We start from the raw sequence: 18593 nt of genomic DNA, 5'->3' as shown, positions 1-18593 counted from the left end.
CCTCACCAGTAAAAGTGGCATAAAGGAAAAAAAAGACACTGACAAGGGCTGTGGTGGATTCTCCATCACTGACCATTTTAAAATAAAGACTGGATGTTTTTTCTAAAAAGATATGCTCTAGGAATTAAATTTGGGGAAGTTCTATGGCTTCTTTTATACCAGAGGTCAGACTAGATGATCATAACGGTCCCTTCTGGCCTGGGAAGATATGAAACCCATGGACTCAACTCTGTAAAAAGGAAGTATTTAACAATAAAAAGTTAATCAGAGTTCATGCAGTTTTGTGTAAGTTATTCCAGAGGAGAAATCAATTACTTGAAAAGAAACCTACCCGTTTACTGACTTCTAACCCCTCCCCTGAACTCACAGCTAAAACAATGCCTCAGCATTAGAAAAGATTTTACAAGATGAAGTTAGTGCGTCACCAGAAAACTTGTGCAAACAAACAAACAAACAAAAATACACCACTATCAAGTTTTATAAGTACTTCAATTGTGTTGAGAAACCCTCTTCCAAGGAGCTTACAGTCTATATCAGAGGTGGGCAAACTACGGCCTGCAGAACCGTCCTGCCTGTCCCTTGAGCTCCCAGCCAGGAAGGCTAGCCCTCAGCCCCTCCCCTGCTGTCCCTCCTTCCCTCAGCTTGCCATGCCACCAGTGCTCTGGGCAGCGAGGCTGCAAGCTCCTGCCGGGCAGTGTGACTGCAAGAGCCGCTGGCCTGCTCCAGTGCTCTAGACTGCATGGTGGCATGACTGGCTCCGGCTGGCATGGTAAGGGGGTGGGGAATGGGGTTCGATAAGGGGCAGGGGGGCAGTCAGGGGACAGGAAGCAGAGGGCGGTTGGTGTGGGAGTCCCAGAGGGCCTGTCAGGGGGCAGTCAGGTGACAAGGAGCGGGGAGGTTGGATGGGGCGGATAGGAGGCAGGGGCCAGGCTGTTTGGGGAAGCACAGCCTTCCCAACCTGGCCCTCCATACAGTTTTGGCACCCCGATGTTGCCCTAAGGCCAAAAGGTTTGCCCATCCCAGTCTACATGAACACTGTTCTATTGCCAATCAAGTTTGCATGAGGAAATCTCAGTTTGTTGAAACACAGAATCCAGGTCTTTTTTTTTTATTCTATTTAAAAAGTCAAGGTACCTTACTTCAAATACAAGTATGCAAAAGGCATTATATTATTCTAGATTTTATTTTCAATGTATAGCACCACATATTTTGGTGAGTGTGTGGGAATAATCCCCACAAGAGATCACAGAATACATTTTCTTTTTACAGTAAGAGAGAGAGAGGGGTGTGTGTGTGTGAATAAACATGAAGAACCATTCCACATCACATTTCATTTGACTTCTGATGAAGCCCAGGCATTTAAACAGAGCCCTTTGGTAGCCTAATTTACAATTGCTCTGGTCTGTTTAGCAGAAACTGAACTAACTGAAGTAGAATTTCATCATTAAAACCTTTTACGTTATTGCCTTCCACAGCTTCATATAAGGGCTTACTTTCTGTTCCCCAACAGATATTCTTCCGAGGGTTATTCTGATCAGCTTGTACAGTTAGTGCTAAGGTATTCAGCTGATAACAAAAGAAAGCGAAGTATTTTCCATCAGTGATCACAGCCTGTGATACAAAGGGACGGGTCACATCTGCCTCACACCAGAATCCTGTAAATGAAATTACACCCTAGTTACACAAGGCATAAGTAATATTCATATTGGCACAATTCAAAACAGGGGCTTGAAATAGAGACAGTTACAAACCTAAACTGCTTATCCTCAAGGAACAAGATAGATTATTATATAAAATGTTTTGACTGAAAAGTCTAAAACTAACAACACATCCCCACCTCACCAACCCCCAAGAAAAGTTTTATGTCACATACTTTAAGGACCACTTTCAAAATTATACTAATTTATATGCTCACAAAACTAGTATTTTCAATGCGTATGGACTCTCATGGAACAGAGTCTGCCTGCAAAGCCACCCATCTTTCACAAAACTGCATGTTTAAAATTAGATACAATGTACAGCACCACACATTTGGTGTGTCCTGCAGATACTATTTTTGGGGGCAGGGAATCAGACCGTTGGCAGCCCAGCACCTTCTATTTAGAGGATAACTGAATTTTCCATGAACCCTCTTATGGTGAAATGACTTTATCCATAAGGGAATGCACTTATTCATCATGACAATTCAAGAATATGTTTGGTTGATTCAAGTTTAATTACATTACTGTTGAATGCTAAAATGGTTAGACAGACAAGCTAAATCTTTTATGGGGTTCTCCTTTTATACTATATCATGTTGTCGTGCATGCACAACATATGCAGTAGCATATACAGAGAACTGAACTTACAGCACAAATATTGAATACATATGCTTCCTTAAGCAATGCTCCCTACTAAAATTATAAAATAACCAGGTAGAGTCAGAGAATGAAGACAAATGTTCTGTCTTATACACCAATGTCACTGAAGATTCTAGTTGACTTGTAAAGATGAGAATCAATTTCAGTGTTACAGGTACACCACAAAAAAAGAAGTTTGGGATCACATGTGATTAGTTTATGCTATTACACATGCAAAATTTGATGCAAAACTATTTTCTTATTGTTTTATACAGATCTATTAATTAGGGGTTTGCATCACTGTGACATAAACATGGTGCCATTACTTCAGAATCTGCTTCCACTGCCAGAAGCTAGTTACTAGCGAATGGCATCTATAGCTAAGTGAATTAAGTTCTCTTGAACCTTCTCTTCTTTCCAGCTGAGGTCTTATTTAATATTTATAAGCCCTTTATGGAATTTGAATTGTACAGATGGTGAATATGGGAGTTTGCTCAAATATATACAATCTCTTTTTCTCAACAATTAGTTTTTTTTTTTTTTTATTGGCTATTATTTTGATCAGATACAAGTAGTGCAATACTAGTGATCAATATGTAGATCTATTTTTTGTAACCTATCTTGGATTACAAAAAATCTCTAGTCTGATATTATGCAAGTATACTGGGCATTATCTCTTCAGATATACACTGTTAGAATTTAGTACAGGGCATATCTGAAAGGCCAAGTGCTAGAGCAAGAACATTAGATTTCATGTGCCTGTAATGGTTTACTAGTTCAGGATAAAACATTAGCTTGATCCCCATAGCAACTATTCATCTTTTTGTGTTTCATTATAATATACAATACAAGCTCATGAGACTGCTTTTAAAAACAGTTCACCCTATTGCACAGTAAACTGGCTTATAATCAAATTCCACCTTCCATGAAGATTTGGATAAGAGAAATTTGATTTATGTGCACCAAACACGGAGTAGAATTTAACTGCCAAAATTCCACTATAACACCCTATTTTTTGGAATACTAATTTCAGCTGCTTACTATCATACATCACAGCCAAAAAACTTTAGTGTATAGACTACATATTTTAACCTAAAAAATACCAAAAATAATTTAACACATATAATCGCAAAAATTAATAAGTGCCATTTAATGTTCTATATATATTGGCGTGATTCTTTTCTCCTACTCTTCAAGCATTTTACTCAGATTTAAGGGTCTTGTTTTAAAGAATTTGTTAATATCTCCCATACACAGAGTTTAATTGGCTCATTTAAGTTTCAGTAATGAAATTAAAACATGCTCTACACAGAAAGAAAATCACATATGGACGATAAAAGGAAAGGGAGAAAGAAGTTTGCTCGCCATTTATAGATGTAAAGACAATCAAGCATAAGTTTTGCCTCACCTTGATACATAGCTTGTGCTGCAGTCCAAGCAAAGAGACTTGCGATACCATTAGCTCGATAAGTTACTTCAATTTGATCAGCAAGGTTTGCTTTTAATAATCGCTCCCTTTTCAGTTTATCAGGAATCAAATGAAATTGCGTATGACCATAGCTGCATGGATCTGCGACTTTTGATCCTGAGTTCATAAAAAAGGAGAAAAGTTAAAAGCCACTTTAAAAAAAAAATCAAATCAAATGTTATAGGTAGCATCAGAGGTTAAGGAAAAAGATATTATTTCTGACATCTCTAGTATTCAGACTTCTACCCAAAGTAACAAGTTATTTAAAAAGTTAGCTTGGTTTGAAATGCTGACATCAACATTTCCTTGGTTTCCTCTAGTTCAGAAGACTAAGTCTCCTTATGAACTCACTTGCTGGCTAATTTGGAGAAAAGTCACTGAAATTAAAGTTAATAATTTACTAGTTTTGGTCCAATCTTGCTCCCACTGAAATTAAAGCGGTATTGCCTCTTCCCCCTTCATTGACTGGATGTTGTTTAAAAAGACCAGAAGACTCCTTTTAAAGCTGACAGGTAACCGATCTTCCTATAGCAAGAGTGGTAAGCAGCATATTTTTCTGGAGCTGTAGGAGAATAAGAGTGGGCTTGGCCCTAACTGTGCAGGTATCTGGTTTATTACAGAGAAGAAGCAGCCTCTTTATGAGTAAAGCTATCTGAGCCCCCTTGTAACTAAAAGAAAAGCAAAGAACAAAATCCTTTTAAGGCCCAATGACCCATTCAGAAAACATTCTGCATTTTGAATAAAATATTTTCAGATCAAGACTTAAATGACTCCTTCTGAAATATGAAGTGTCTAATGTGTCACTTTATCACAATTTGAAGTGTATGGTTTTACTGACTATACCCAGTCTCTTATTTTTTTAAATTAGTGTTAAGCAAACTATAGCACCACAGTCATGTATGCCATTAGACAGATTTTGAAATTGGCTCCTGCAATAAGCCGTTTTCAAAAGTGTACCATTCTTTAGTACTTCTACACAGTAACTATATTCCTATCACTAGAAAGTCTTACCTATAAATATCTTGTTATCGTACTGTCTTTTGAACAATGGAAGTTTGTCTGGTTTGTGATTAACAACAGGAATTTCTCCAGGGACTGAATAATCTAATGGTACAAACTTGAAGAAACGAGAGAGAAAAAAAATCAGTTCAGCAAGTCATAGAAACGTTTTTGATCTCAGTATTATTACATAGTACATTGATACCAATATTTTGATTCTTAAGAAAGAATTGTTTAAACAGCCATCCAAACACCTAGAGAATTCTCATTGAGCTCAACATCCATTTTACAGTCTTGAATAAAACTGATCCTGTTCCGAGAGAGAAACCAACAAGATCGTATGTTTGTCCTAGAGAGCGTGAATCTCCTGCAGCAATAGAGAAATGTGTGTGTAGAACAGGAAGGACTGAAGTGCCAGAGCCTGGACAATTGTTTGTTAGCACCACTTCCCACTGACTGGAGATGGCATATCCCACATTTTGCAGGGGAAACAAAAAATGAACACCAAAACTTCACTAACAACATTTTGTGTTGGACTTTTATCCTCACATTGAATACAACATGGTCATAGTATTTTGCAGTTCAGGTTTTTAAAAAAGCAACTAGCCAATCATACTGGATGCCCAACTCAAGATGCCAATTTCAAGAATGCTAAGCATGCATCCTCTGAAAGAGGACTCAAAAGTTGAGCACCCAAGCAAAAAAAAAAAAAGTTATTTTTTAAAACCCTGGTGTACGTTTTCTTTGGCAAGTTATAGAAAATCTAAATAAAACATACGGAACTGAGAAACTTTCAGTCCTGCCACTGAGTTTAGCACTGACCATATGATTGCTAGCGAGGCTTCCTCCAATGGGTGGTAGCCCCAGTATACACCGATTTCCTCACATATTATATATGTGTATTTATTTCCTTCCCCCACACTTAAGTTTACTCTAAAATACAAACTAGATTTATTTTTCCAAACTCAAGTTTCTGATTAATTGAATGATTACATCTTGATTTCCCCCTACATACATATTGTATATATATTTATTTATTTTGGTGGGGGAGGTAGGAGAAGAGGATAAACAGGAGACTCTTTCCCTAGTAGTAAATTCTAAGAAAGTCTCACCCAAAGTGTTTGTGTACAGCATTGCTGAATGCCTCATAAAAGTAGAATAGAGGTTAAGTGCTATTTTTTCAAAAGTTCCCTAAAACAGATGAAAACCCAGTATAAAAATTAATCATACACACCTACAGTACTGTATGTGCTTTTATTTAACAGTTTGAAGTTTATTCTGTATTTAACTAGATTTTACTCTTTGTCTACCTATTATTTGTAATTATCCTACCTCATGATTTAGAAGAAAGCCTTGTTAAAACCAACACAGTCAAAGAAAGCATTTTAAAGAATGTACAAAGCTATATTGCCTACTTGTAAGGGCACCAAGTTTATCACCTTCCTGACACTAAAACTCTGATTTTCAGATTTAGTGTCACTCAGTTTAATCCTATCTAGCAGTCTCAACCTTGGCAAGGCACACAATCAAATTAACAAAACAATAAAACAGTCAAAGTGCAAAGCACAGCACCGTGAAGAAGCACACAGGACTAGCTGGCAGGGGCACAAAAGAAAAGTGTGCATGTTTCCCCTATGCTGCCCTGCTATCCTGGAAAGGTTAGGGATGTGCAATCAGTTTCACTTTCTTGAAGAGGCAACTCAGCTTTCAAAAATTTGGTAAGCTATATGCTAACACCAGTGATCCTTCTATATTATTTTTGTTTGGAATTACAGAGTTCAAGTTTAAAACTTTAGATGCAACCTCTCCCCCCCTTTCAACTCTGCTCACTTTATCTACATATTCATTCTCTCATTCCTTTCCAATGACTCAGTCTCCCCCTCATTCGTACCACAACCCAGATTCACTGCCTCTCACATCTTGAGGAGAAAAAAAAAAGGAAGAATTCTGGTCCCACCAAGACTGGCAAAAGTGGAATCTGTGACAAAAGGAGGAGCTACAAAAGCCAGGGGCTAGACTCTTCCAGTACAAGCTTCTATGCATGCTGTACACATGAAGAATTTAAAGAGGATGTAAACAGTACCAAGAAACTGACTAAAAACATTCTAAGAATTTATAGTGAAGTGGACACCTACACTTCATGACATTAAGAAGAAGCCCTTACCTATGGCCTGTTCTACGCTACAAAGTTAGGTTGACTTTTTTTGACTTAGTTTTGAACTCGTCTACACATATATTTCTCTCCTGCAGATGTAAATGCCCTATTACAGATGCAATGCCACCACCTCCCCGAACGAAGCAGAGCCAGTCAATCTAGATCTGTAAATGCAGTGCGAGTGTAGACATTACCTATCTCAACCGTAACAGTCGACTGGCAGCTGTCTCACAATTTGCCCTTGTGCTCGCATCAGTCGCAATTTTAAACTCCACTGCCTGGGGTCATAGACACCAGAAGCCTGTCCCCACCTTTTAAAACCCCCAGCTTATTTTTGAAATGCCTTTTCCTGATTGCCCACTGAGGTGAGAACACCTACTGGGTCCACTGTTGTGAGCATCTGACCATGCTGGCTCCAAAAGAGTAGGAAAAGAGTCATGGATCACCTCAGCCTGTGGGGAGAAGAAACCGTACAAGCCCAGCTAAGGAACAGCCGAAGAAATTTAGGGTATGTCTATAATGCCCTGTGACTTAGCTGACTCAGGCTCATGCTAAGGGGCTGTTGAATTGCACTGGAGATGTTCAGGCTTGGGCTGGAGGGTCCCAGAGCACAGGCTGCAGCCTCAGCCTTAAAGTCTACACTGCAATTAAACAGGCCCTTAGCCTGCGTCAGCTAGCACGGGCCAGCCATGTGTTTTTAATTGAAGTGTAGACACACAGGTGTACAGATTGCATGGGGTGCTGAAATTGTGGCCCAACAGGGATTAGCAGCAGTGCCATATGAAAGTGAAGAAATTTCAGCAGGACTATCAGAAGATAAGGAAGGGCAACAACAAATCTGGGGCCTCCCCTACACCTGATGCTTATAGCATGCCATACTTGGCATAGACCCCACCAGCACACCACATATGACGGGACACTTTGCCGGAGGGCAGGACTGCAGTGAGCCAGGAGCTATTTGACAATCGTCTGGAGCCAAGACAGTCCCACCAGGCAAGGGCAGATGGGCCAGATTATGAAGTGGGAGAGCGCTCAGGTAAGTGTACACATGTATAATTCCTTATAAGAATTTTACCTTTTTATTGCCCAAAACCTCCTCTCCCTCTCACCCTTCTTCCCCATTTAAAAATGGCTCCCATCTCATCTGTGCATTTAGAGAACAAAAGTACTGACTTCTGATTTTCCATTGTATGTGTAATATGTTTGAAAATAAAGAACAAGTAGTCCTTGTGGCACCTTAGAGACTAACAAATTTATTTGGGCATAAACTTCCATGGGCTATCACTCCATGCATCTGATGAAGTGGGTTATAACCCACGAAAGCTTATGCCCAAATAAATTTGTTAGTCTCTAAGGTGCCACAAGGACTCCTTGTTGCTTTTGCAGATACAGACTAAACACAGCTACCCTTCTGAAACATGTTTGAAAATAAGATTAAAAAAAGTGTGGCAGTCCGAATTACACAGTCCACATCAGATCAGTGTCCTGTTGTCAGACAGTGGTAGAAGAAAGATTGAGGTAGCATCTGCTTTTCCATTATATGTCTTGATGGGCTAGACAGGACCACAGTTCCCCCCACGTAGAGTCTTTTGTTTATCTGAAATGGGATGTGCCTTATTATTTCTTGAGCACTGCCTCAACATTCATGGAGATACCCTGCAATTGTCTCCTGAACATTTCTAGAGATAATCTTGTTTCTTCCACCTCGATAAGAGACATTCCCACTCTACAATGAATTCTGCAGGCACCAGTACAATAGCAGCATACAAGCCCGAATGATTTCAGCATGCCAGTAGCAGCCGAGTTCTCTGTGCTTTTACATCAGTCAAACTTTGTAGTGTAGACCTGGCCTAAGTCATCTTGGATACCATTTCGTCAATATCTACCTACCTTTGGAAAGCACATAGTACACTGTAATTCAAACAAGAACATAAGAATGGCCATACTGGGTCAGACCATTGGTCCATCTGGCCCAGTATCCTATCTTCTGATAGTAGCAAGTGCCAGATGCCTTAGGGGGAAAAGAACAGAATGGGGCAATTTATCGAGTGATCCATCCCCTGAAATCCAGTCCCATAGGTTATGGGCACCCAGAGCATGGGCTTGCTTCCCTGACCATCTTGGCTAATAGCCATTGATGGACCTACCCTCCATGAACTTATCTAATTATTTTTGAACCCAGTTATATTTTGGGCCTTTATAACATTCCCTGGCAATGAATTCCATAGGCTGACTGTGTGTTGTGTGAAGAAGTACTTCCTTATATTTCTTTTAAGCCTACTGCCTATTAATTTAATTGGGTGACTCCTGGGTCTGTGTGTTATCTGAAGGGATAAATAACACTTCCTTATTCATTTTTTTCCACATCATTCATGGTTTTATAGACCTCTGTCATATCTCCCTTAGTAGTTTCTTTTCTAAGATGAATAGTCCCAGTCTTTTGAATTTCTCTTCAGATTATCCATATTCCCTAGTCATTTTTGTTGCCCTTCTCTGTACTTTTTCCAATTCTAAATTATCTTTTCGAGATGGCCAACCAAAACTGCACACGGTATTCAAGGTGTGGACATACCATGGATTTATACAGTGTTATGATGATATTTTCTGTCTTATTATCTATCCCTTTCTTAATAGTTTTCAACATTGTTAGCTTTTTTGACGGCCACTGCACACAAAACAGATGTTTTCAGAAAGACATCCACAACTCCACAATCTTTTTCTTGAGTGCTAATTTAGACCCCATCATATTGTACATATAGTTAGGATTGTTTCCCAATGTGCATTACTTTGCATTTATTACCATTGAATTTCATCTGCCATTTTGTTGCCCAGTCACTCAGTTTTATAGTTTTAATAGCAACTAAAATCATGAAATAAATAAGATTATTATACGTACAATAGAACCTTTATAGAGGAAATTAGGTTTTTCTACAAAAGTTTTTCCCTGAGATATGACTGGTTGAGTTTAAAATCAAACAAAAAAACAAACATATATTTATAACAATGGTTAGGATTTTTAGACAGAACATACTTATGCTGTGAACTGTTCAAAGCAGAGACTCTCTTAGTAGGTGTTTGTATCGTGCTTATCACAGCAAAGCTAGTGTTATACATATTACATACTAAATGCTACTGTAACACAGTACTAGCTGATATTCACTTTTAGAAGCATTAGAAACATCCATACCTCTGGAAGCTGTTTTGGCACACGGATCTGGATTTGTGGTTTGTCATCTATCTGAAATCTCACTGGATCGATTCTACCAGTTCGATAGCCTCGACAAACAACAGTCTCACCGCGCTCCCAATAGAAGTTAACCTGTGGTTTTAAATCTGAAATGAAACACATTTTGTTTTTAGCCAGCCCATTACCCCCGCGTATTCTTGGTGAAAGCATGCAAAAACACATCAGCCCTCAGCACAAAAACAAAATAAAAAAGTCAGTGATGTAACCATTACCCACAACAGCCCAGGGGCATTTCAGCACAATCTCTTCTGCTGCTCCATGGCCTAACCTCCCAACCAGCCCCAGCCCCCGCTCCGATCCCCAGTAACCCCCCTCGCGCAACCTCCAGCCCCACCTAAGCGGGCGGCGGCGAGCAGCGGGTTGCAGCTGTCCAGCGCGGCGGTGAGGGAGGAGACCAGCTGGGTGAGGAAGGGGGCCGCGACGTGCTGCTGCTCTCGGTAGACGAAGGGTCGCTCTCGCTTGCGCTGGTAGAAATGCTCCTGCAGGAGCGCGTCACAGGCCAGGGAACGCAGCTCGCTCAGATCCGGGCCCCCGGGTCCCGCCGGCTCCGCTCCCGCGGGGGGCAGCCCCGGCACGAAGACGGTCTTGGTGAAGCTCTGGTACCAGCGGTCCGCGTTCAGGGAGAAGGTCTGCGGGTAAACCACGTACTTGAGCCGCTGCAGCCGGCCGTAGAGCCGCAGCTTCTCCGCGATGGAGGGCGCCTCGTGCACCTGCTGGTAGAAATACTCCAGCCGGCGGCGCTTGGCCGACTTGCTCTTGGCCGTGTGGGAGGCGACCACGGCCGGGTAGAGCGGAGGCGGAGGCTGAGGGGCCGCGGAGGGCTCGGTGTTCAGCAACCGGCAGCGGCCCTGCCATACCAACCGCCACCCCCTGGGAGCTGCCATCTTGTCAGAGGGGGAGGGAGACTCGGGACGGACAGGGGAGTGTACACCAGTAATTGGCTACTATTAGTCACGTGGGTACTTTGATGCGCCAATCCGAACGTTCCTCTGAGAAACCGGGCGCCCCGAGAAAAAGAGGGCGGAGGCAGTTCTTGAATCAAAGCATTTCATTTGCCCGTCGCTCCAGGAAGCAGTCAAAGGGGGAGGGTTCCTTTTCAAGAAAGTGGGGGCGGAAGAAGCCTTTTTCCAGCCACTATGCGCATGCTTCCGGCGGATTGTCTTGTTGAGGTGCATTGTCAAACCCTGGGCGCGAGGCGGATTGTGAAAGAGGACTACAGTTCCCAGCATGCAGAGCGAGAGCTGCCGGGATTGGGGCCGCCGCAAGGTCGGCTGAGTGCTGAGCGCTTCCCTATGCTGGGGGCACCCGCGCTCCCGAGCGGTCCTGGGCCCGACCCCCTGCTCCTCTTCCTACAGGACCCCGCACCTCTAAATTTCCCTTCCCAATAACCTGCTTCTCCCCCCCGACCCCCACGGGTCTCATGCCAGGGAGCCGCTATCACAGCCCCTGAGCCCGCCCCCGATCCTGCTCTCACCGGGGGTTCCCAAACCTATACAGGCCCCTGAACCACACTGCCCCAATCCCGCTATGACCTGTGGCTCCCACCCCTAGACTGGACCCTGAATCATACTCCCAGATCCCACTATGACCAGGGGCTCCTGGCCCAATATGGGCCCCTGGACCACAGCCGGTGATCCCACTTTCTCCGGGGACTCTCCTTCGTATCTGGACCCCTGAACCACTTTCCTACATCTTGCTGTCATCAGAAGATCCGATCCCTATTCAGGCCCCTGACCATGCTCTCATGTTCCGCTGTCACCACTTGATCCCATCTCTTATGGGCTCTGAATCACACCCCAGATCAGGGGTGGGCAAACTTTTTAGCCTGAGGGCCACATCAGGTTGCAAAACGGTATGGAGGGCAGGGTAGGGAAGGCTGTGCCTCCCCAAACAGCCTGGCCCCCGCCCCCTATCTACCCATCCCACTTCCTGCCCCCTGACTGCCCCCCTCAGAACCCCTGACCCATCCAACCCCCACTCCTCCTTGTCCCCTGACTGCCCCCTTCTGGGACCCTCTGCCCCTATCCAACAGCCCCTGTCCCCTGACTGCTCTGACCCCTATCCACACCCCCGCCCCGACAGGCCCCCTGGACCCATCCAACCCCTCCCCCACACCCCCCCCACACACTCCTTGTCCCCTGACTGCCCCATCCCTAACTGCCCCCCCAGGACCCCACCCCCCTATCTCCCCCCCCTCCCCTGCTCTATGTCTCCTATTGGAAAGCCTGGGAGGTGGGCGGACGCAAGCCACGCTGCCTGCACGGTGGTATGGTTGCAGGGGAGGGGGAAAAGTGGGAGAGGGTCCGGGGGCTAGTATCCCTGGCCAGGAGCTCAGGGGCCGGGCAGGACGGTCCCAGGGGCCGGATGTGGCCTGTAGGCCATAGTTTGCCTACCTCTGCCCCAGATCCTACTATGACCACCAGGGCTGTCCCTATAATTACCAAAGATGCAAACTAGTTATCATCACTAGTCCTTGTTTGTTTGTTTCAGAAACATATTCCTCTCAAGTCACTATTCAGTTTACAACGTTATGACAATAACACATTATGAGAAATGTAAGGGACATGTCTTGCACCAATAAGTTGTCATCTCTTTCCCTTGTTTGAGAACTTTATTTTCTTCTACTACTGTAGAATGCATCTCTCAGTCACAGCATGTCCACTACAGTCCAGGCACTCAGAAGTTTGTGAGATGTCTGTAATTGCAGTTGAGGCATCCTTAAATGTGAACTCTAATCTGAATCTTAGATTATTTTGATGATATAAGGACCTTTGCCAGTTAAATAGTTTATCCTCCATAACATTAATGATTTACCACGTGCATCTCTAGAGATTATGTTATATGGGCAAAATATCAATTCAGAAACTATCCACAAGTTACAAAATTGTTTTAGGAGGGTTCCAAGGATGCTAAATCAAAATCTCCCAAGTTACTTAGTATATCATAATGTTACTAATATGTGTAACATTATGACATACTATTTCAAAAAGGCTGCTGAATAAGCAAAGAAATAACAGGGGGCTGGATTGTTCTCTCCTGTGCAAACAATCATGGGACAGGGCTGAGTGCCGCTCTGTATTCACATCCCACACTATTGTAGTAATCTCTTGTGAGCAATCATTTGAAAACTAATATTTTACTGATCAATAATACCATAGTGAAATGTGTGTAGCAACATTATATATAATGTTATGAACATCAGCTGAAATTGTGACTGAAATGTGTTTACCAGACAAACCTGGGAAGAGGGTAAGCCTGTTTCTGAAAGACGGTGGACAAGCTGTTGCCTCTAGCTAGGTGTCATCAAAATTGATTGGCAATTACTCATCAGTGGCTATTCTTTGGCAACGGAAGGGGGCAAGAACAGATCAAGCTACGCTTAACCAGCAACAATATGGAACCTCTTTCACCACGAAACTTTTTGTCAGAAGGAAGGAACTTTACCCAAGGGTAAGCCTCAGGAAAATGTATTTCAAAAAGTGACTGGACTATAAAAGTGAGGAGCAAATACATCTCAGGTATTCCCTCTTTCTTTTTCTCCCTCTCTTTCTCTCTCATGCTCTCTCTCATCTAAGGAGACAAAAGAACCAGCCTTTTGACTTTGGGAGGGGTTCTGGCCTGAAAATTTGGTCAGCCTTGTTGCTGGCAACATGTGTTAAGTATTTTACCTTGAACCTAGTCTAGTTTGTTAAGGTTTAAGTTACTAGAAAGTGTTTTATCTTTATTTTCTTTTGTAGCCATTTCTGACTTTGATGCCTTATACTTGTATTCACATAAAGTCTGTCTATTGATAGTTAACTGAAATTTGTTTTATTCTTCAATCAAAACAAATCCAGTGTTGTGTTTAAACTGAACTGTTTGGGCAACTCCAGTTAAACTGCAAACTGGTGGATATGGTCCTGTAATATCTGAACTGTCCAGGAGAGGGCTGGACAGTGAAGAATTTTTTTTTTTTTTTTTTTTTGGAAAAATTGGGACGTAGAGTGTGTTAGGGTCACTCAGGAAGCAGTAACTAAAGATGGGGAAGCCAGAGTGTGACTGGAGTGTTGCTGGCAGGCTGTGGCTATACACAGACACTCAAGAGTGTGTTCTGTATGCTGTTTGTGAGGGGCTCAGGTTGAGAGCTACAGCAGCAAAGCATGGGGAGGCACCCAGGTTTGCAAGATAAGTGGTGACACAACCCCTCATTGATCTGGATAGCACCCTGGAATGTGATACACATCACCCTGGTGGGTATATGCCTTTTGGGTCTCTGGTGAAGGAGCTTTGAGCCATCATCAAATCCCACAGGTTCACCAGGATCTGCAGGAGAACAAACACTCTGCTGACGGCCGTGTCTTCTTGGTTGCTCTGTATCCTCCCGCCTGCTACTTAACACAATTCCAATGGCTCTCTCATATTAGATGCCCTTGATTATGATTGCTCTGTGGATTACCCTTATCCTTCATGGAAGGGGCTCTTGCAACACATAATACAGGTCCATGGAGTCACATGGAGATTGATAGATCCATCAGTGGTTATTAGCCAGGACAGGCAGGGATGCAAAACCATTTTCTGAAGTGTCCCTAGTCTGTTTGCCAGAAGCTGGTAATGGGCAACGCAGGATCGATCACTTGGTGATTACCTGTTCTGTTCATTCCCTCTGAAGTACCCGGCATTGGCCACTGTTGGAAGACAAGATACTGAGCTAGATGGACCTTTGGTCTGACCCAGTATGGCCGTTCTTAAGGTCTAAACACTAAACACATTGTTATAAGTTCACTTCAATATCCACCTTAACCATATTAACATGCATGTGAACAGACTGGCACCTGGTTTGCCAGTATCACAGATTCAAAAATTTGCTAGACGTCTTCCAGATTTAAAAGAATCAAACTCTTATAATATCTATACTGGATCTGTAAGACAAAAATAATTGGTCATAATCTGAGAATGCTTGTACGTGTATTATTGATTTGGGGATGAATGGGGCATAAGGGTCAACCTAATTTAATATACATATGCATCTAAGTGGTGAGGAGATCTTTCTAGCGGACAGTTGTACTCTGGGTTCTTAATCATAATGGAAAAACCTTTAAGGGCAATTGGTGCTGCCAAAAGATTGATTGTTATAACATGGAAAAAGAACACAACACCAAACTATCCATTGAAGTAACAGCCTGTCAGAAACTGCAAAATCTGAGAGGACTGCATTAACAAGGAAAAATCAACTACAACAATATGATTCATTATGACAGCTGTTTATGAAACTATACACAAGCTAAAAATAACATGCTGACACTTCAAGTTGTACAGTTTATTATTTTTTCAACTGTCTGATGTAATCTTCAAGATTGTTTAAAGCTACGTTTCTCCATCAGACAAAGTTTAGTGTTCAGTACTTTTAGTTTAAAAATAGCAATACACATTTAATAAATGAATTCCATATCATTTGAGGCTTCCATCCCCCTTATTTTTCAATTGGCCCCAGAAATTCAATATTTCAGAGAAAAAAATCTGACTGTTCAGTGACACATTTGTAAGCTTATCCAGCTGGAATATTTATAATTAACCAAGTAAATGTCAACAAACATCAATTTCACTGTGCACACAAACTGATGAAAAATAGTTCCATCAATAACTGAAATTTGTGGATAGGCAAAGTAAGAAGAATGCTTGAGAACTGAGTTTCATTTAGGGATATATACTTTGTATATATATTGACATGTGATGTCGACAATTTGTATTTTAATGATTATAAAGCTTTAATTTTTTGAATCTCAACATCCACTGTCATTAATTATGGTCTGATCCCCCCATAATTTCACACAACTGAAAATTTAAACTGATAAAAATAAAAAAAGCTTTAAAACAAACATCGATATTATCCAGCAAAATGATAAAAAAATAAAAATCAAATTCTGATAATGTGAGAATTGCACCTCGTTGACAAAGGTGAGAGCAGCTGTGAATGTAACCAGAATGTTCGGGGATATGCATATCCCCGATCTTCCACTTCCTTCACAGAACTTCAGCCTAGCTTCTTGCTGAATCAAAGATTGCACTGCATTGTTTTTTCATGAGTTTTCAGAAAGCATTACGCAGATTAAAACCCAGGATAAGAGGATGAGATTTTCAAAGCATTTAGAGTTTGCTTATTAAATAGCAAATAGCAATTAAAATACTTGTAATAAACAATTAAAAGAAAAACCATAAGTAATAAAATACCAATATATCCTTTTCTAGGCAAAATTTCACGTTGTTTTTTTTTTTTCCTGAGGATTCATACATATTTGTGGGATTAAAAATATGATTTATAACTACTTCATTTAAGGTCTTTGAGGTTGGGACCATGTTTTTGTTACATGTGTGTGCGTGCAATACCTTGCATAATGGACCCTTGATCTCCAACTTGGGCCTTTCAGTGATACCACAATAAAATAAATATTAATTAATAGCTTATGATCCCCGCTTCAACCATATACAGATTCTTCTTGCTCCGATCTTTTTCAAAGAAGAAGATTTCCAATTTATCATATGGTCCAAATGTACTGTGTGTCTTCAGCTTGCTAAACAGAACTCAAATTAAAACCACGGTGTTTCTCCGTATGTATTCCAATGCTGTTTCTTTGCCAGAAGAAGGAGGTCTGGTCTTCCAGAAGTCTTCCGGCCATCAACTGTCACTCAAAATAATACCTGACTAGAGTCCCTTGTTACAGTCTGGTCAGATCTGATTACAACTCAGTGGGACTATGTCTGTTTAAAGAATTCAATCCATCTAGTGTGAGGGAACATATATTTATAAACACAGTGTTAGGATATAGATATTCAGACCTGTCTGTAAAGGCCTATACTCTAAGAATTTAGGTGTATTCTTATCACTTGGCTAGTTAGAGGTATAAAAGAAAGAATCAAAATCACTGTCTGCCAGTGTAAGGTCCTTCTCTTACTGTGACAGTCTGAGGCCCTGTGCTTAGGCTAAGATCTTTGGCAAGGCAGCAGAGGCAGCCATAAGCTGGGAAGCGACCGGTCACATTCTCACATTCCAAACTAGTCACATTGAAATAAGGTGCTATTGGGCTGTTAGGAATACAATCCTGTCCTGATAGTGCCTGTCACCGGCAGAGAAAGGGAAGTGCCTAGAAAATGTAAAAGGAAACTTAGTTTGATAGCATCCTGTCTGGCAAGAACTCACTTATCAACAGCTGGGACGTGAAATCCTCTTTTCTTTGTTGTTCTATCACTGTAGTCCCCATTTCCCCATTGTTTGTCTGTATAATCTCTGTCTGGTTCTGTGATTGTTTCGGTCTGCTGTATGGGTGCAAACTAAGGTGGTGGGATATAATTGGTTAAATCATGTTACAATATGTTAGGATTGGTTAGTTAAATTTCAGGAAAATGATTGGTTAAGGTATAGCTAAGCAGAACTCAAGTTTTACTATATAGTCTGCAGTCAATCAGGAAGTGAGTGGGTGTGGGAAATGGGAACCATATTTGGCTAAGGGCAGGAATGGGAACAGGGACACAGGTGTAAGGCTCTGTGGTGCCAGAGCTGGGAAGGGGGACACTAAGGAAGGAAACTGGAATCATGCTTGCTGGAAGTTCACCCCAATAAACATCGAATTGTTTGCACCTTTGGACTTTGGGTACTGTTGCTCTCTGTTCATGCAAGAAGGACCAGGGAAGTAAGTGGGTGAAGGAATAAGCCCCCTAACACATACTAATTTGCAACTTACTCTAGCAATATACAAAAACACAAAATCTTATAAAAATGAAACTTGCTCTCAGCATATTTCTTGTTTTCTGTTGTTCTGATTCTGAAATATGAGAATACATATTCTGATCTATTCCTGTTGTGAGAGGGAGGATGGGCCAGTGGATTCAGTGCTAGCCTGGACCTCAGGATATCTTCCGTGTTCAGCCAGGGACTTCCTGTGTGACTTTAGGCAAGTCACTTAGCGTCTCTGTACATCAGTTCCCCATCCGAAGAACTCACCTATGGGTCATGACACTCCACAGTGTTTGCTATTTGATTATTGCAAGTCAGAGGTGAAGTGGAGACAAGGAAGTTGCGATGGATGTGGAATGGCTATGAATCCTGAGAGGTCATCATTTTATGTGACCTGGTCAGTGAGGGAAAATGATGGAATATTGGGTCATTAGCATTTCTTGCTTGACTGTATTGATCTAACTTAAGAGGAGGCTATGGAAAAAGCAAACAGGAAAGTAACACAATAGATCTAGATAAGGACTTCCCAACACACACTTGAAGGGCAATGGGTCAAGCTCAGGGGCGGCTCTACCAATTTTGGTGCTCCAAGCAGTTGCCACCGAACTCCCTCCACTGCAAAAGCGGTAGGGCTGCCGCTGAATTGCCATCGCCTTCGGAAGAGCGGCGGAGCTGCC

At 42.0% G+C, this 18593-nt stretch overlaps 1 protein-coding gene and 1 long non-coding RNA gene across 2 annotated transcripts; one reads left to right on the top strand and one right to left on the bottom strand.

Moving 5' to 3' along the window:
• Positions 1–1092: 1092 nt before the first annotated feature.
• On the bottom strand, positions 1093–11191 carry MRPS30 (mitochondrial ribosomal protein S30). Its single transcript, XM_007052820.4, has 5 exons — positions 10543–11191; positions 10149–10294; positions 4819–4924; positions 3748–3924; positions 1093–1655 (listed from the first exon to the last, which is right to left on the bottom strand). The coding sequence occupies exons 1-5, from the start codon at positions 11090–11092 to the stop codon at positions 1387–1389; spliced, it is 1248 nt and encodes a 415-aa protein (XP_007052882.3). The 5' UTR covers positions 11093–11191; the 3' UTR covers positions 1093–1386.
• A 94-nt stretch (positions 11192–11285) lies between these two features.
• Positions 11286–14006, top strand: LOC119566651. The gene is made up of 2 exons (XR_005225937.2): positions 11286–11474; positions 13441–14006. It is a non-coding gene; the product is annotated as an uncharacterized LOC119566651 (long non-coding RNA).
• The last annotated feature ends 4587 nt before the right edge of the window (positions 14007–18593 follow it).

The sequence above is a fragment of the Chelonia mydas genome, chromosome 5, assembly GCF_015237465.2.
Source record: "Chelonia mydas isolate rCheMyd1 chromosome 5, rCheMyd1.pri.v2, whole genome shotgun sequence".
Taxonomy (NCBI): Eukaryota; Metazoa; Chordata; order Testudines; family Cheloniidae; genus Chelonia; species Chelonia mydas.
The sequence above is the reverse complement of the archived record's forward strand: the minus strand, read 5'-3'. Positions and strand labels throughout refer to the sequence as shown.